Source organism: Hippichthys cyanospilos, chromosome 5 (assembly GCF_059441005.1).
Source record: "Hippichthys cyanospilos isolate Australia breed blue-spotted pipefish chromosome 5, RoL_Hcya_1.0, whole genome shotgun sequence".
In the NCBI taxonomy this organism is placed as follows: Eukaryota; Metazoa; Chordata; class Actinopteri; order Syngnathiformes; family Syngnathidae; genus Hippichthys; species Hippichthys cyanospilos.
The window spans coordinates 24887402-24906792 of NC_142373.1; the positions used below are offsets into that span (position 1 = coordinate 24887402).

Sequence of the window (19391 nt, forward strand, 5' to 3'; positions counted from 1 at the left end):
CACCTTAGTAATAATCAGATTGAAAACAGCAACAATTTCAATCTTTTCATTTACAAAAATACATTTTTCAAATTGAAAGTGTGACAAATGCACTAAAATTTTGTGATTTGGTTGCACATTTGGTCCACAGTCAGGAAATCGGCAATGATGTTGATCATTATTTTCCAAAAGTAAAGGAGATGTTTGAAAATGTCTTATTCAGATTCAAAACAATGATAATAAATCTGAGGACTAAAGATATCTGAAAATATGTCCCGTCGAAGGGAAGAAATTCTGTGCATTTGGACAACTGTAGGTATCTAAATTAACTCTAAATGAACAATCGATCAAAAACATTTGTTGATTAATTTTATACTTGATTAGTTGCCATTAATCATTGCACCTCAAAATGAGATTTTATATCAAAACAAACCTGACCTACCTTTTTGTGGGCGATGTTCTTAGTGCATACAAAGCCGTTTACCACAGTAGAATCAAACTTTCTTCCTCCAGGAATCTAAGCACATGCATATATTACTTAGGATTTAATTAAATTTGACTCTTGGGCACACTCAAACGTACAAAATGTCCTAAATTGCCCCCACATGCGCCTTCACCTTTTTAATGTGGACTAACTGTCTGATGTCCATGTCATCATCGCAGTTGCGGACATCCGGCCGTACCGTCTGAACAACCTGGCGGACAACAGGCACGATGATGTCCCGCCAGGACAGAGAAAGTCCCTCGCCGTACAGCAGTTGCTGCAGCAGTGCCATCATGTGACTGTGATTAGCAGAGCTGAGAAAGAGGGGTATGTTTTGTTTTCATGTATATCGTTGTATCAGCTTTTCCTTCATTGTCCGGGTGGATTTCCGTAGTGCATTTCTACTCACAGCAGCCTCTCCATGGCCTTCTTCTCACCGTTCTCCTCTCGGAGTTGGTCCAAGGAGCTATGGTGCCAACCCAGAGGTGTGAACAACATCTCTTTAGCTTTCTCCTCCACACGCCGGTTGAACAAGGACTCTACAGGAAATATTGAATCATATGGGAAATGCTTGGGTTTTGTGGTTAATTTAGACTAGTACAAGTTTGTATGTTGAAGAATTCGACCTTTGATGAAGGCATCACTGATCACAATGTTCTGTCCTCCTTCTGACATCAGAAATTCAGCTGAGGTTCAAAAAAAACTTGTAAGTGGTGTGAACAACATTCATGCATCATGGTGTTAGTAAATGTATATAAAGTGAGCAGACCTCTCACACGGCAGTTTGAGCATACCTTTCTGTTCCGCAGTGGGAGGCACCTGTGGATACTTCGACTGCTTCTTAATGTGGAAGTTGACGTTGTTGTGCTCCATGTTGAGGCTAATTGAGGCGGCAGAATCGCTGTCCACCACGGACTGAGAGCTGCTTACAGATGTCCGCTTGCTGAGGTTGGCAGAGCCTGGACAAAAAAACAAAATCACAAGAGCTGAAAAAGGGTTAAAATTAATTGCCCATTAACCCTCAGAATAGGTGGCAACACACTTGATATGTTGTAATCTGACTCATCTGCAGGCTGCTCTGTGTCACTGTCATCAAACTTGATGTCCTTAAACCAGGACGGCTCAGAATGCCCTTCTACGGAGTTGACACTGTCGCTATCTGGAGACGGTGTTTCCGAGAACTCTGTGCTCTGCGAACCAGATTGGCAACATTAGCAAGATGCTCCAATTCAGAAAAACATTAAAAAGTTAGACTCACTTGCAGGGGGCGGTAAAGGGCGTACTCATCTCTGAACAGCTGGTCGTTGTGCGTGATGCAGTCCAACCAGCGGCCGTCAACCAAGGCCTGGCCAATGGCGATTGCCTGCGCCCTGAAGGGGGGGAGAGGAATCACAGAAAGGTGTGAGGTTTTTAACATTATTGAACCAGGAAACATCTAAAATGCATTTGACTACATAAATGTCATGATCTACATCTTTTTATACCTCAGATGTTGATGTACATTTTATCCCAAATAGTAAAAGTAGTGTAACTTGACGTTTCAATTGACTTGGTACCTGTTGGAGATGGTGCCGTTCCTCAGCAGCCAATTCACTAGCTCCTTTCCCACAATACAGTTTGGGTAGGTCCTCAGCCAGTACCTGTGGTCCTGGAATTCCATCCCTGTGTTGTTGTGGCAGATTTTCTTCCACAAGTCTTTTAGTTGCGACGAATCCTGTAAAACAAACAAGACCTTAATGTATCAACAGGATATGCACCCAGTGAGGAAATCTTTCAACAGTCAGGAGATGCTAGCAACCAGAAGGGTCTTCCTCTCCTCCTCGCTGTGGTCCAGCTTGGTGATACTCTTGGCGCCAGACAAGGCTCGCGTGGTGGGTGGGCTGACTGAGCTGTCGTATGATGGTACCATGGACCCAGAGCGGTCCAGAGACAAGTTGGAGACACTGGCAGACCTGGTAGAAGACCATCAATACAGCAATACAGTATGTTTATTTTAATATGTAGTTTGTGCTTGTTTGAGCACTCATATTTTTCAGTAGGATACTCAAATTCTAAAATAGCTGTTCCCCTTAATTAACTCCCATTTTAAACCACAACTGTTCAATTATAGGTCGGCAGACCAATGACCCACCTCTTCCTTGTGGGAGATTTGCCCATATCTTCTTGTAGCGTAGCCAGTCTGGAAGGGTGAACGCTTTTCTGTGGTTCTTGATGGATCATGCTGTTAAACACACAAAGAAGCACACCCATAAACAATATAAAGTACTTTATTTTCTTCTTTTTTTAATTTTTTACTTCCCCCCACCAAGTCCTAATGGCCATTTAGCATGAGCATGGACAACAATGTTCCCCACTAAGGAGAGGACGGGCTGAAATGTAATTCAGAAAACAGTTGAAACTCACGTTTTTTTCATCCCAATGGGAGTTTTTCTAGGCAGAAGAGGAGAGACAGGAGCGTTAGAGAGATAGGGATAGTTATAAAATAATCAGGTAGCTTTTTTTAGAGTAGTTTGACAGAAGACAGGAAAAAAAGCAGATGGGGAAAAAAAGCAGCAAGTAAGCGAACCAAGTACAGCCTGTATGGTGACAGAAAATGTACACATTGTTAGATTAGGAAAACGTAATGTAGCTGCAAGGGACTACAAGCCAGTGTCTTTTTGTATCAGTCCCAAGCCCAGATAAATACAGAGGGTTGTAAAATTTTTGCCAAATCAAATATGCAAATCTAACTTCTCCCATACAGGATCAGACGAGGTCCAGGTTAACAACGACTGCCATTAGTGCTTCACCTACAGGGTGCCCGTGGAAATTCGGCTACTGTTGGTGGAAGCAGAGGAAGTTGTGTCCAAGGGATAGAAGAGGTGGAAGCAGAGGAGGAAGGTGTGTCCGTTGTAAGGGATAGAAGACGAACAAGAGCCTTGAGTAGAAACCGTAAATGTTGAAAATATGACAGGAAAATGTAAAAAGTTGGTTGACATGCAGTAACTGAAGGTAGGTATACAGTGTATACAGGAAACCAGAAGGAAAAACAATAAGGCTATAGAGTTGTTCTATTTTGATGTAGATGGGAAGAAATTGGAGTAGAATTATCTTGGAGGAGGGGTTTGTTAGGAATATCCTGGAGATTAAAACAACAACCAACAGTATGTTTTAATTCTACACGTAGGTCGAGTTATCATTAAATTATATTACATGGGTGGTGACCCTTCTCCGGAGGCTGACATGTTTTATAGCTATGGACAATGGTAAATGCTACTCGTAAGTCGAGTTATCATTAAATTATATTACATGGGTGGTGTCCCTTCTACCGAGGCTGACATGTTTTATAGCTATGAACAATGGTAAATGCAGCAACTTCTGCTGTCCGTAATACATCTATATATAACACATTGTCCCTTTAAGTTGTAGGAGAAGGAGAATTTCTGGTTGGACCTTGATGAAGAGATGTAGAACATCCCTAGAAATAATTTATTGGTGCTGACCGCAATGGGCATGTTGTGCAGGAAACTGAAGGGAATTAAGAGGTGATGATCAGGTTTGGTATTCAAGAGAGGAACTTCGATGAAAGTGGTGCCCGACAGCATATGGCGGTGGTGTGTGGAATGATTGATGGTCAAGAAAATTAAGAAGCCAAGACAGAGAGGAGAGGACAACATGGCGGAAGCTAAAAAAGGAAAAGTTGTTCGGCCTTTAGGAAGAATGTTGTATGGCCTTTAAGAAGGAGTTGAATCAGACAATCCTTCCCCAGATTTGTACCTCAAGACAATCCTGTCTTGCAGGTCTAAAAAGACAATTCTTTCGACTTGATGCTTGGTATTTGTGCTCTGACATGCACGTTCAATTGTTGGATCTTAGATAGAAAGGTTTATGCTTTTACAAGTCATATCCAAACAACTGAATTTACCTCAGGTGGACTCCAAATAAACTGTACAAATATTTCATGGACAATCAGTGGAAAAAGAATGCATCTGATCTGGCAGAGTGAATTTTTGACTTATACATTTTGTTGTGAAGTTAAGAATTCATGCTGTTTAACTTCCTTGCAACTCTTGTATCATATTGATAATTAAGGGTATCCAACCCATTGAAACTTGATGGATGAAAGCGTTATTAGCTTTAGGTTTTGAGTCAAGTGGTAAATTGACTTTAATTTATACAGCACTTTTCTACCTTTGGTAATGAAGTGCTTTACACGAACTAGTACCGTATTTTTCGGACTATTAGCTTCGACTTTTTCCTCTTGTTTTGAGCCCTGCAGCTTATAGTCCAATGCGGCTTATCTGTGTCTATTAAAGAGAGGATGTTGCTGTTGGCAAGAACAAAAAAATAAAAGAACTAAAGAAAATTATAAACTTCATAAACCATCTTTTTGCATAAAGATCTAATGTTACCGGCGGCTGAATATTCCAGTGCGGCTTATCTGTGACAAAAATCATTTTTTTGCTCATATTTAACTGCTGCGGCTTATATACCAGTGTGCAGTAATTTATCTACTGATGATGCAGCATCAGGAGAATATGGGGGTTCAGCATCTTGCACAAGGACTCTTCGACATGGTCACAATGGTAGGGGATTGAACTCAATGGCCTCTCAGCAGGGAGACGACCACTATATCCCTGAGCCATGTCGCCCTTGCATGTACCACAAAGGGTGGAAAAGATCCTTTTTGTTCAGTTTGAAGTGTGGACGACGTCATACTGCTCAGTACGTCATCCTCACATGCGGCAGTTGTGTGCATGCCTCCGACTTCATCCCTCCCATGTGGGGCCTGCATGCGTCCGCTGTGCCTGCGTGGGCCCTCTACGGGTACTCAGTTTCCAGCCACATTTAAAAAAACATGCGTAGTATGACTTGATTTAAATTATTGTCTTGGATCAGGTCACTTTCAATGTAGTACATTGAGTTAAATTCCCAATGTAAACCCTGACTATTATTTGCAACACTGGTTTTGAAGAGAATGTATTCAATATGACAGTAAAATTGGTACTGCTTTGAAATCCATAATTGAATCTAAATTCAAAAAGAATCTAAACTAATCAGACCCTTGTGAATCAAACATGGGGAAATATGAATGATGCTCAGCCCTGTTCGTAATGGTTTCACCTCTGCCATGTAAGATCTTCCTCCAGGAAGATATTTCTGCTCGCCTTGCGTCCGCCCACGGGCGTCCGCGGCTCGCTGGATTCCAAGACACACATAGAGCATGAAGAGTCAGACAAGACGTTCAGGTCCTCGCCGATGGAGCCCGACTCAGCAGAGTAGGCGTAGTTGAGAGCTATTTTTCGACAGTACGTACAGGCTCGCAAGTCTCCTGGGAAGTGGGACAGTAAGATGTCTGATGTTATGCTTGAGTACTTGAACAACCCTCATCCTGTCTATAGTTTAAAATCTGTTGTTTTCTTCTTTATCAGACGGTAGTAAGACTTAAAAACATAAAAATCTTAAAATTTCTAAGAGGTTCTAACCTGACATGTAAGACGCTCTGAAGAAGGCGATAGAAAAAAACGCAGAAACATGTCAGGTTTTAAGTCGTACTACTAATAAAGAAGAAAACAACAACGGGGTTATGTTTGAGTATTATGGTCTTTTCCTTCATCTGTCGCGTTGCATACCTGTGTAGCCCATGAACTTTCCGGGGATCTCCTGGTTGCAGCAGCGGCTGCAAAATATTTGTCCGCACAGCCTGCAGTGGTGGCGCCGCCGAAATGTGGTAAACTTCTCGTTACAATCGTAGCACACCTTACACTGGCTGTCGGGCATCCAGTATTGCTTCAGATCACTGTCCTGTAAGGGTGACAACAATAGTGACACATTGTCAATCCTGGATTTATGATAAACATCAGTGACATTCAACGCTATGGATTATAATGGGAAATACATACAGTATTAGTATTTTATCGAAACTTTATCAAAACACACCCACTTCTGGAAAAAACTTCTGTTGACTTCAAAGTCTTGAATAACCTACCCATCTCACGCCAGGAATGGAAAATGAACAACAACAAAAAACTCAATACTCAATACTCATTCAAGGCCAGCTCAGTTACAACTGATTTTTGAATTATTTACGGGCAGTGAATGAGAAACTACTTCACTACCACACAAGTGAAAACGTCAAAAGTCAATGGCTGTCAATGGAAATTAATGAGTTATGTTTTGTCTTTTGAATGGTCTGTAGGATGAGACTATTTACCCACAGTACAGTACATAGTACTGGAGTCATGGCCAAAGGTTTTGACAATGACAACTATTCTTTTTCACAAAGTCTGCTGCTTCAGTGTTTTAAGGTATTTTTGTCAGATGTTTCTATGGTGTAATGAAATACAATTAGAAACATTTCATAAGTATCAAAAGCTTTTATTGAGAATTACACAGATTCATTCACTAAGTCAATATTTGCAGTGCTGCCCCTTCTTTTTCAAGATCTCTGCAATTCTTCCTGGCATGCTGTTAACTTCTGCACCAAATCCTGACTGATGGCAGTTCATTCTTGCATAACCAATGCTTGGAGTTTGTCAGAATTTGTGGGTTTTTGATTGTCCACCCGCCTCTAGAGGATTGATTAATTGACATTGGACCTTTAGGAGAAGTTGGCTCTCTGTGGACGCTCTGGTACCATTCTTTATTCATCGCTGTGTTCTTCAGCAAGACTGTGAGCGAGCCCACTCCCTTGACCGAAAAACAAGCCCACACATGAATGGTCTCGGGATGCTTCACTGTTGGCATGAGACATGACCGATGGTAACGCTCACCTTGTCTTCTCCAAAGAAGCCTTCTTCCGGATGCACCAAACAATCGGATGGGGGATTCATCAGAGAAAATTACTTTATACCAGTTCCCAGTAGTCTAGTCTTTGTACCTTCTGCACAATATCAGTCTGTCCCTGATGTTTTTACTGCAGAGAAGTGGCTTCTTTGCAGCCGTCATTGACATCAGGCCTTCCTCCAAGAGTCTTCGCCTCACTATGCGTGTAGATACACTCACCCCTGCCTGCTACCATTCCTAAGCAAGCTCAGTCGTGGTGGTCCGATACCGCAATTGAAACACCATCAGGAGACGGTCCTGGCGCTTGCTGGACTTTGTGTGCCTTGGAGCCAGTTTGGAAACAACTGAACCTCTCCCTTTGAAGTTCTTGATTATTTGATAAGATGGTTGAGTTGCAATCTTACTCACTGCTACAAACTTCCCTGTTAGGCCCTTTTTGTGCCATGACTAACAGATGAGAAACAATGCTGTCATTCACTATCTTCCTTTGTCCAGTCACTCAATCATGACAAATTGATCTCCAGCCTTGACCTCATCAATACCGACACCTGTATCCCATTGCAATAGCACTAGCTGGTCTTTAGTGGCAGGACTGAAATTTAGAAATGTGCTTTTGGTGATAACGTTAATTTTCAAGGCAAAGAGGGACTTTGCAATTAATTGCAGTTGAGCTGATCACTCCTCATAACATTCTGGAGTATATGCAAATTGCCATTATACAAACTCAAACAGCAGACTTGGTGAAAATTAATAGTTGTGTCATTCTCAAAACCTTTGGCTATGACTTTGTGTTTTGCCTAATCCATTATGCGTTTGTATTTAGTATGTTTTTTTAAAAACCTCTTGGAGTAAAAAGTCAGCAGTGCAGATAAGCCATCAAGATCATCAGAGGCTGCGGAAAAAGGCTCAAGATGGCTATAGATCTGAAGGGGGGATCCATGAAGTAGTTGATCACTGCACCCCCCACTTGGGTCACCCAAGCAAGGATGTTTGATGATCAAAGACCCAAAACACCCTATGACCTTGAGTTCATCACTGATGTGTCAAAATAGCACAGAGGTGTATTTAAGAACATTCACATCTGGCTTTGCACCTCCAGAAAGACTGGATGACGATCGTGACTAGAAGGGTGACAACTGGAGAGAAAGTTGACAGCACGGAGACACAGCAAGCCGGGGCAGCAAGGGCTAGCAATCCGAACTGCAGTTCCTGTGAGGCACCACCCAAAAGCAATCTACTAGGAACTCTTCCGAACCCTACCCCCAGGGATTCCTGAGAGGGGGGTGAGAATGAGAACCCCCATCGGACTGACCTACCGGCAATGACCCTTGGTAATGGTCAATCAAGAAAGCATACGGTCCACCATTGTGGCAAAGTGTGCAAAAACATCACAGGTCTCAAAATCCATCAGACCAGCTGCTAAGCTGGGGGGTGGGTCGCCAGAGCGAGGGTGTTTGATGATCAAAGACTCAAAACACCCTATGAACTCAGGTTCATCATTGATAATGTGTCCAAGGAGCACCTAAAGGTGTATTGAAGAACTTAACCTCAATGATTCATTTCTCAATGTTAACCATTTTTACCGGTTTACATGAATTTTGGCCTTGAAGGTGTTTTCATGTGTTTTCACAGTAATATTGCATACTGTTTGTCATGTAAAACAATGTTCAAGTAACCTACCTGACTCTTTCCATCCATAATTTCCTTGAGTCGTTTTAGTGCTGTGCGAAGTTGTACAGCTGTCCGAGGATCATGATTGCTCAGTGGAGTATCTGACTTCCTGCTACTATCTGAAAGGTTTATGCAAACACAGACACACATACACACACACACAAATAATTCCAACAGATGTATTTGAAATAAATGAAAACTTTCAAGCATATGTCATGTTATCTTCCTTAGTGCATTAAAAAAACAAGACAGGAATGTGAAAACAAAACAAAACTGCAATGCACATTAAAGATGGGATCAGTAAAACACGCATAAAATTAAAAAAGAATAAAAAAAACATGTTCAAACAAAAAATTCAAATGTTAGCTTTTCAAGAATTCCTATATTCAGGGTTCCTTAAAAGCTTTTACTGTCATAAAGCTGATACATAATTGTCATATTAAAAAATGCAATACGGCCTCAATTTGTGGCTTCTGTCCTAATACGCAGGGTGAATGAAATTGAATCAGTGTTTTTTTCAGATTGATCATTTTGTTTGAACAGAAGTGCCTGGACTTCTGACCCTACAAGAAAGTAACCAGCTTCTTTTAAGTATCAGCCTTCGATCCTCTAGCTTTGAGTTTGCAGGCCAATTCTCGTTCATCTTAAGTGTCAACTTGAACATGTCTCTTCCTTTAATGGTCCTTTACCATTTTTGCACTTGAATTTTCAACAAATCCAAACTTTGTTAGTATGCTGATAGCTGGGCATGTTCCTGTAGGATCAGACATTCCGCCACTTTTGTAAACTAAAAATTCCATTTGGGATATAGTAACAACACAAAAACTTGAAATAATTACAAAAAAAGAATAAATCAAACACTTTTAAAACAGGAAGCTACATTTTAATACCCTTTTAAACGGGGAGCTACATTTCCTTCACTTTGAATATAATTATTATGTAATACAATAATTATATCATTGTGATTTCACTTTAGTGCGTTGCTTCTTTAATATATTTTGCAATATTTTGCCCAGTTTTTGCTAGTGGCCCTGATATACATGTTGTGTGCACAGTAAAAAGTAAAAATTACACTCCTCTCCCATGCAGTTATAAATAGCCGGCATACTTTGTCATTACAATTTGTATTTTTATTATTGTTTTTAAAGTGCAAAATTTATATGATTTCCTGCCACTCTACGGAATCTAAAAACAAACCCATGTGGGGATGTTAATTATTTGTGCATTTTTGCTATTTGCGGTAGGGTTTGGTCAAAAGCTGTGCACTTAGGGACTTCAACAAAAAGTACTTTGATGAACATGCTGAAAACTTAAAATGTTTTTATGATGTCGCCAGTTGCCACAGAAGATACTCGTGATGGCAACCAAGTAAAAGTGTTGAAAACCTCAGGAATGGAAATGGAAATTAATGTGACATAAAAAGAGGGCTATGAAGAAAGTGGCATTTTCAAACCTTGAAAAATGAAGTATTTTCAAGAAATTTAAGTAAACCCTGAAAATGGGTAGCAGGTTAGTGAACAAACCAAACTCTAGATGATTCTTTTACAAATGCAGATATCACACATTTGCATGCAAAAAAATAGAAACTTGTGTGTATAGAATTGTTTTAGCCAAGCACAAAGTGCACAACAGCCCTCACCTGGCCAATCCACTGGAATCAGAGAAGACATAAGATCCCATGTTACAGCCTTTCATACAAGTTTCACTCATTAACACAAATCCATCACACTAGAAAGACATTTTAATCACGGACACCGTGACAGCTTTTGGTATGTATATCATTAATCTGCGTTATCTTTCATATCTACTTTTGAGATGTGCAAAACACCAAAAACAAAAAAAAAAAACAAAAAACAAAAAAAAAACAAACAAAAGTTTCATGGCAGATAATATAATCAACTGTCGAGTATCTTGTTGGAATGTTACAGTAGATTCTAGATTGTCAAGTCTGCAGACGTACATAAACATGCACAATATACACAATGATTCTGAAGCAGTAGGCACAGTTAGGCATGGGTCCATAACCGAGTTGACAGTTTACCATGTTAAAAAGTCAAGGTTTCTATAATCGATAATATTCTGTATTAGCGTTAACAAGCACCTTTTGTCTTTGCATAATTTGACAAAGGAAGCACCTAAACCAGGGGTCACCAACATGATGCCCGCGGGCACTGGGTAAACGAAGAGTATCAAATGAAGCCTGCAGACCTGTTCTGCAAATAGTTTACAAGCAGAACATAGGAATTTTACTAATGATTATGCATATATGATATATACATTACATATTACACTTGATTTACATATTTACTGCAGCTGTTTGTGAGAAATCAAAGACATGATCAGGGTCTTCACATAAAATGGTAGCCCTTCGTATTACTCAATACCAAAGTAGCTCTCTGTTACAAAAAGGTTGGTGACCCCTGATCTAAACAGAGCTGAAAATGAGTGGATGCTTGCAGTGTTGACTCAACAAACTGCCTCTTTCAAAATAATTAAACGGCGTTTGCATTTTTTTAAGTCATTGGCATACAGGGGGTATAAGGGGAGGATATAAAGACCTAATAAATAAGCACCTAACCATCATGCTGGAGGACATGACATGTTTGCGTGCCTAAACCAATAAACATGCTGAATTGGTATGATATTGCTCACTTTTGGGAAATGATTGCATGAAGCTCTTTTTTTTTTTTTTTTGGATCTTACAAGATGGCTCTCAAAACAACTTCAAAAAGCCAAACAAAGTGCTGATACAAAAATACATATTTATGGTCATGGTAGTGAATCAAACAGGTTTTCTGTGTAATTTGAAGCGTTATACGTGATAACATTCCAAGTTATATTGAAAATATACCGTTATTACATTATTTTAGAGGATTTTTATTTTTTTCGTTTTTCGTTTGGTGTGCCTCACAATTGACACTCATGGAAGCGGATTACAGTTCCGTGAAGAGGTATGACAAGTGTTTCCAGTGTTGACTCAACAAGCTGCCTCTGAAAATGGTTAGATGGCAATCATTGTTTATTTTACCTTCTTGGCATGGAGTATGAGGAGATCTTTGTCTTAAAAAAACAACAACCAGTGACGGGGCACTGACTTGTTAATAAGAACAATAAAACAAAACAATATCATCCATAGGCGGCTTGGTGGTAGGTGGTGAAGTGAATAGCACGTCCACTTCACAGTTAAAGGGACCTTAGTTCAAATCCACCTTGCTTCGGCCTTCCTGCGTGGATTTTGCATGTTCTCCCCAAGCCCACGTTCTCTCCGGACACTCCGGCTTCCTCCCGCACTCCAAAAAGATTAATAGCAAGTGTAATGGACATACTATATTGTCCTCAGGTGTGATTGGGTTCATGAATGAGTGTCTGTGTGCCGTGCAATTGGCTGGCAACCAATTCAGGGTGTCCCCGGCCTACTGCCCGAAGCTAGCTGGGCACCGACCGTTGTGAGGATAAGCAGCTCTAGAAAAATGGATGGATGTCATCCATCCATTTTCTTAACCTAGGGAAAAAACGTTTTCTAAACTTCCAGACACAAACCAAGCTCCATTTGTGAGAAGTTTGCTTGGATGACACATTGCATGTGTCAGCCTTAATAAGGGCTTCCTGGGTCTCCGAAGGCAACTGTTACACGGTTCCCATTCACGGTGAGACCGTGAACACCAAGGTCTGCAAACTTACTACTAAAACAGCACAAGACAGGAGAGAGCGTGGTTAAGTCTTTTTTTTCCTTTCAGCGTGACTCTCGCTCTGCTGCACCTCTTTCCCTCTCTTGTGTGCACGTCAATCAAACACACCAAATAGTATCTCATTTATTCAAAAGCGGAAAATTGTAAATCAATAAAAACAACACATCCTAAATAATGTTACACATGCTTCATTTACAGTGGGTGACTACATACAGCATTCATTTTAACTTTAAGTGAATTTGTAGAATCGTGACCCAAAACAGTAATGTATACTTGTACGCATGTTACTGCGCCAATTACCAAGGGGAAAGCATTTGCTCCTTTTGTCTCGATGACACTGGTATAGAAAAGGAGAAGCAGGCTTTTGGGTTCATCCAATCAATCAATAAGAATACAAAATCTTGTCAGTGTAGAGTTATTCTTCAAAAATCGGATGTAGATCACATTCTGTTTCCTGTTTGGTGCTTTCTGAATGTGGCGGTGGACCAGATTTTTCAAGTCCTGTGTAAAATTGGCGGGCTGCGGCGCAACAACACAGTCGCGACGCAGCGCAGCGGACATGCAGCATTTTTTTTCTCGATTTTATTCACGGCAGCAAAAGCACTGAATATCAGACTTTGGCATCTAATCAAAGCAGCAGCCTCCTTTTCACCCTGCCGTGTCTCCAATGCAATGCTTCATTTTCTGTCATTTTTTCCTGACAAATCAGTATTCGCCATTTTTATTGCTGTATTCCAAATCAGAGGCCCTTTCTGGCTCAAATATATATCCATGTTGGCCTATTTCTTTTTGATTTTCTCATCAGAATCTACCATTTCAGCAATGACAATGATCTGGCGTATCACTCGATGGGCCAAGAAATGGCCCTGCCGAAGACTTGGAAATCACATTAGTTCCCAAAATGTCCGTCCTTTAAAACTACCGGTCATTCGGGAGAATGACTGTTTTGGCAAATACAGGACGAGACACAAAAAAATGGAACACTAATTTTCACACTTTTTACTATTGCTACCTTTACCCATCAAGACATAAATTAGGGATCCCCGGAGGTGCTCCTTAATACCATTATTTGAAAACCTGATCTGTTTGCTCTTGGTTATCACACCGTCAGAATCTTTTATAGGCCCATGCCTAACCACAGTTGTTCTAAGTGCACATATTTGAAAAATGCGAGCATCATTTAACACAATCTCCATTTTTGCGTGTTTTACCAGAGGTGGTAGAGGTGCGCCTGCGGTGTTCGGTCTGTGATTTCCGTTGTGTCCTTGATCCATATCCAGAGTGAGAAGGACTAGACGACCAACTACGACTCTCCGACTGAGGGGAAGGAGGCGGCTCGTCCATCTTATCAGAGCTGGCAATGGCAGGTCGGCCATCCTCTGTGAACACAAATGTAAGATAACATGCCACAAAGGTGAGAAATGATAATGATTCGTAAAGAAACACACGTTGCTGTTCAAGTAAACGTCTTTAATCTTGCATGCCAACAAATGAACAACACTGTCAAAGTCAACAAAGTCCAAGTCATTGCATGAAAGTCATTGCATCACAAACAGTCATTATCCCCCCCAAAAAAAGTAATTGTGTCACAAAAGGTTCATTCAATCCTGCCCCCCCTGTTAAATTGCCTGCTTGGTAAGCGACATCGTCCTAATGCCCGCCAGGTACTGGTGCCGATGCCAATACCAGCCTTATATCAACGTATTGGTACAAGCAACGTCAGACGATATTAGTATTGACTACCTGCATGTGGCCATTTTTACAATTTGGAATCAAAAATTTGAAAAATTGACAATTTCTTGCAGTTCTAAAGAAAATTGTTGTTTAGGGGTATATAATTTCTAAAAAATAAATAAATAAAATAAAAAAACAGTATTGAATACCTTTATACTAAAAAAATCCTCTAGTCGTCTAAAGGCTGTAAAAAACAAGCTTATCTGAAAGACAGTCTTTTGACATAAAAAATGTGGGAATTTATAATGAATTTTAAAATAACATTTTCTTAAGTAAACCCCCAATATGTGTCTTGGGGCAAATTTAGATTTTATGCACGCTGACATGTATAAATTAATACCTTCGACTGTCAATTTACTATGTTTGCGAAGGCACAATTTTGGATACAGGTTTGAGGTCACTAACCTTTGTTGTTGAAGCGAAACAGGTTGACAAAAGAACTGTACGCCGACCGCAATGGCGGTTCATCTTGCTCCGGAGTGAGTGGCTTAAAGTGGGTCAGATGGGAAGGACTGGTTGGCGAGATGACCGGCGGCTCAACACTCCAGTCCGATGATGACGAAGGCACGGACTTGTCCCCGGCGGCCATCTCCTGCAGTCTCCTTAGGAGGAAGGGACATGAAATGTGGACGTGAGCCATCATACTTCAACCAGAAGAAAAATGGGATGCCACAGGACATCTTTAAATCTTCAACTTATCACCAAATCTGGAAAAACATTTTTCTGATGGTATTCTGTTTGCTTGCTTGCCTCATGCTTGTGTGGGGTTCTTTGGAAATTTCACCTTCCTTCAACATTCCCACAGAAAAGTGGCATGTTAGGTGTTAGGTTCACAGACGCTTCTACATTGTCCCTAATTTTCAAGGTAAGTGTGAAAGTCTTTCTATGTCCTCCTGACACACAGTCTATTCTTTGTGTCTGCTGTTTTATCCATTTTGTCTCAGCATGACAGCTAAGTTAATTGCATTCCTACAAACACATGCAACATATTCAGAAAGGCCAGTGTGCCTTCTAGTGAGAGTGGGTAGCTTGAATGTATAAACAAAAATATAGACCAACATATGTCCATTAGAGTGGACATATAAGAATAGGCTGAATCTCAGGAAGATACAGTATGTCAACATTGTACCCCGCCTCCTACCCTGGAGTCAGCTGTGAAAGTAACCAGTAAACATGCGAGTCATTATAAGCTGTTTTTCTTGGATATTTTTATTATACTAAATTGCAGTAAATTCACAAAGGCAAATTCAATGTAGTACCCATTCCATTACATTATTCAGCAGTTTAAGTCATGATAGCGCCATCCATTACAAAGATACAAAACATTTGCAACATTAAATTTGCAGAACATAACCACCGATTAGCAGCTGGGAAATACAAATCGGCAGCAGTCAGTTTTTATATGACACAATTTACAACACAAACGAAATGTTTATGACGAACGCTAGGTTTACAATGTCGTGTGAAAGGACGTCACTAAAGTAGTATAAATGTAAGCGCAAACAACATTACTGGGTGATAATGAAGAGGAATGGAAAAATCACCCCTTACGTTGACGCCTACAACTTCTAAATGACGATCGATTAGTTGGGCATTGGAAGCCTGACCAATTTCCTTCCTCATAGAGTGCATGTAGTGTACAAATGTGTCGTAAATAAACCCAAAACAACTGTTAGACTTACTCTTTGAAGAACTGCCCGAACATTGTACGTCATACCATTTGTGATCATCAAATGTCGACAAAATTGCAGAAGTGCATCACGTTACCCGCTTTGTCATGTGACCATAACAGGCCATAACGTGACTGACGTTATCCTAGCACTGAGCGTGGTCGCGTGTGTTTAACATTCTCGACGCCTGACCCAGCCAAACGTTAATACAATCAACGTGCAACACAAATCAAGAATCCGTCACGTTTTATTCGCGACATTGACACTGTGGTTAATAAACTTACATTCGTTTTCAGGCAATGCTACGAGTCAGCGCAGTTGACATAAAAAAAAAAAACAGTAAGTTAAATAGCGTATTGAGAATGTCCAAAAGCGCAAACGTCTCGTTAAAGCTATCCATTGACACGGACTTCAATAAGAATGAACTATCGCTTGTCACCCCGCGGATGAAGCCAGAGGGCAGCCATCTTACATTGCCTCTGTTTTTCAATCATAAAACTGCTATTGCTGCGTGTTTGAGGCTACAACCACTGTAACGCAAGTATGTTATTTCTACCCCCAAAATACTGCATTTGCTGCGTGTTTTACACGACGACCCCTGTATGGCATAATGTGAGCCTTCCAAAGAAAGAGCTGAGAGGTTCGGCTTTTATTTCTCAGGAAATTTTGCATGAATAGGCTTTGCTCTCATTTCATTTTTGATAACTGACAAAATGAAACAGACGAATCTTTGATTAGCACTCCGATATCTCATGAGGATCATTACCATGAAGTGTGCATTGACAGTTACTGATATAACCATATGATTTTCATGTCTATTTTGGACACACACAAAAAAAAAAAAACATAACGAAAACGTCACGGAGCAATCAATGTTTCACGTTGGGTGACCTCAGCAAGTGGCAACATAAGATTACCATTGGTTGTCACGTCAGTAAGCCTCATCGTGACATTAAAAGTGTCTACAGTACTCGCTAGCTAGTGTTAGCACCCGATGCTAACTAACCGGTTGCCCGCAACAGCCGTTTTTTTTCTGCCACATTCTGAACCTGCCTATGACTTACCCATTTACCTAGAGATTAGACATCATGAAGACATCAAAGTTATCCAAAAATTCCATTCCATCTGTCATTTTAGCTTACTCCCACACATAGAATTGTGACTTAAACACACACGTCCGGTTTAACAACTGCGAAAGACATTACAAGCAGAGCCAGCTCAATTGAGGGGTCGATTAGATGCTGTTGTTTTGAAATTCTTTCTTCTTTTTTGGGAGGGGGGGTATACATAATCAGCCAGTGAATTGATCCACAACGTAACCTGAATAAAAATGGCTGCAGTATTCACTCGTGTGTTTGCTTTGAATCGATTACTCTCTTTTCAGCTGTCACCACTGCCATCACTTCTATAGCAGGCACTCGAGATCCAAGTATGTGCCTTTTCAATTGACCCCTTCCCGGACAGGGTTGTCAAATTTTTCACTTCACACGCTTTTTTAATCAAGAATATGGTATTAACTATGAATTTTATCAATTGTTTTGGAATAATCAGTAACTCACTAATGACCCCAAAACGCGCTACGGCGTATTATGTGAAAACGCTCGCTAAAAATGAGCAAACTATTATGACAACACCCCCATCTCCCCTCATCTCTTTTGACGATGAAGTAATACATTAATTCGTCCATTCAAAATCATTGTACATACATGGCTACTAACAGTGTAAAAAAGATGAATTGACTCCACAACTTTAAGAAGAAATCTTTATTACTATCCAATTTATTCAAAATATAACAGCTCCACTCCATCACGCAATAATTGGAGTATAAATACATTTCAGAATGGATGACGAATCAGAATTCGTATTCCATACCAGTTGGTGGCGGTAACGCACAATTAAGTTGTCCCGACCGCCATGAAACAGGCAAAGGAGGAAGAAGAAGAGCAGCAGAAGCAACAACAACGATTGGTTCTTTTCGGAAACTGAAAGGAAGAAGGCGCGGTTTATTTTTTTCAAAAGTAGTTGACCTGTCTGTCAGAAAAAAAATTCTATACATTTTTCCGTCGAGTTTCTATTCGATTCTTCAACTGACCTTTAAGAAGAGTATCTGCTCCACAAAGTCGCCTGCCTTGTAACTGCTTTTACGTGAGTCAAACATGGTTCTGCATTGCTAAAAAAAAAAAAAGATGGCACACCAACGCTAATGTCTGACCTAAAACGATACTGTTAGGTGAAAACTTTAAGCACAGTGCACAGTATGGATGCATTATCTAATTATGAGGTTGTTTTGTTTTTGTCTACTAGGTGACTCTATGTGTTGGTTGTAAAGCAAGTTGACTCTGGTAATAATGCAGTTAAAAACAATGAAGCCTGCCCAGGTTTACAAGATGGATTTTGCCTCAGCATCCAAGATTAAACATAAACTGCGCAGTAAGTTTCTCATAATTTTTTAATGCCAACTTTTACAAGATTGAAATAGCTTTATTTTCATATTTTTGCTTTTTGTCGTGATTCTCTGTCAGACATCTCATCATTCTCAAAGATCTCGTTGCAAACGAACAACAGGGCCCTGGCTTTCGCCTTACAAAACGAGAAGCAAAGGTGCCTGTTGCTACAGATGGAGAATCTCCACCTGAGAAAAACAATGGAGTCCATCAGCTTTGATTTGGCCACCGAGAAGCGCAAGCACAGAAAACTGGTAAGTTTTTTTTTTTTTTTTTAATCATTATTTTTACCCATTGATCTCGAGATTAAAAGCTATTCTCCAAAGTGCAAAGAGTAGAACACAGGCTGATCAAAATGGTGTGGCAATTCCTCATTTATATTAAACAGAGGCTCAGTAATTTTTGTGGTCTCCACTTAAGCTGCGTGCACTGTTCACATTGCCTGGGCATGCTTCTGATGAGACCATGTCTTCTGTGAGTTCTCTCAATTTGAGATAGCAACATAAGTCTATTCATGGACAGTTGGTGGTGTGACATTGCAACTTTTTATTAGTTGAGGTGTTCCAGGTGTTTGACTTGATACAGTGCAGTTTAATTAATTTTAAAATAAAATATTGATTGTGACCTAAAAAACTGACTTTAAATGAGCCCCTTGTAGGAAAGGGAATTGATAATGACATTATTCAAATCAAGTTTTGCTTTTTTGTTCCCGTTTGTATTTACTGTTTTCGCTCCAGTCACACCTCAGATTTTTTTTAAGGCAGCATTGACTTGTATGACTGTCTCCATATATACAGTAATATAAATGAATATTTTTTTTCATTTACAAATCATAAAAAAGTTTATTTCAGGTGGAAAAGATCCCTTATATTAAAGCATGTACGTAAAAGTTGCACTTAGTTGAATTCACATTTTTAATGTTCAACAACTTATCATTATGAAACAAAAGGTCCGA

General features: G+C 40.1%; 2 protein-coding genes across 7 annotated transcripts in view; one reads left to right on the forward strand and one right to left on the reverse strand.

The window, feature by feature from the left end:
- The window catches only part of LOC148424086 (1-phosphatidylinositol 3-phosphate 5-kinase-like), a 32196-nt gene extending 15024 nt beyond the window's left edge, over window positions 1-17172 (reverse strand). The window contains exons 1-17 of one of the 6 annotated variants that reach the window (XM_088415201.1): window positions 17057-17172; window positions 14728-14924; window positions 13800-13967; window positions 8909-9018; window positions 6076-6247; window positions 5567-5774; window positions 2867-2893; window positions 2595-2684; window positions 2262-2415; window positions 2020-2177; window positions 1722-1833; window positions 1506-1653; window positions 1258-1422; window positions 1090-1149; window positions 873-1002; window positions 597-777; window positions 422-496 (exon numbers count right to left, since the gene is read on the reverse strand). In XM_088415201.1, coding sequence (XP_088271327.1) covers window positions 422-496; window positions 597-777; window positions 873-1002; window positions 1090-1149; window positions 1258-1422; window positions 1506-1653; window positions 1722-1833; window positions 2020-2177; window positions 2262-2415; window positions 2595-2684; window positions 2867-2893; window positions 5567-5774; window positions 6076-6247; window positions 8909-9018; window positions 13800-13967; window positions 14728-14911 — 2142 coding nt within the window. In that variant the 5' untranslated portion in view covers window positions 14912-14924; window positions 17057-17172. Of the gene's footprint in view, window positions 1-421; window positions 497-596; window positions 778-872; window positions 1003-1089; window positions 1150-1257; window positions 1423-1505; window positions 1654-1721; window positions 1834-2019; window positions 2178-2261; window positions 2416-2594; window positions 2685-2866; window positions 2894-5566; window positions 5775-6075; window positions 6248-8908; window positions 9019-13799; window positions 13968-14727; window positions 14925-15873; window positions 15947-16004; window positions 16124-17056 lie in introns of those variants that run through there. The other 5 variants (XM_088415205.1, XM_088415200.1, XM_088415203.1 and 2 more) reach the window with 5 other exon arrangements.
- Window positions 17173-17999: 827 nt separating this feature from the next.
- LOC148424087 (uncharacterized) overlaps window positions 18000-19391 on the forward strand; it is an 11486-nt gene continuing 10094 nt past the window's right edge. The window contains exons 1-3 of the mRNA XM_088415206.1: window positions 18000-18137; window positions 18297-18422; window positions 18515-18690. Of these exons, the coding sequence (XP_088271332.1) occupies window positions 18341-18422; window positions 18515-18690 (258 nt within the window). The 5' untranslated portion in view covers window positions 18000-18137; window positions 18297-18340. The remainder of the gene's footprint in view (window positions 18138-18296; window positions 18423-18514; window positions 18691-19391) is intronic.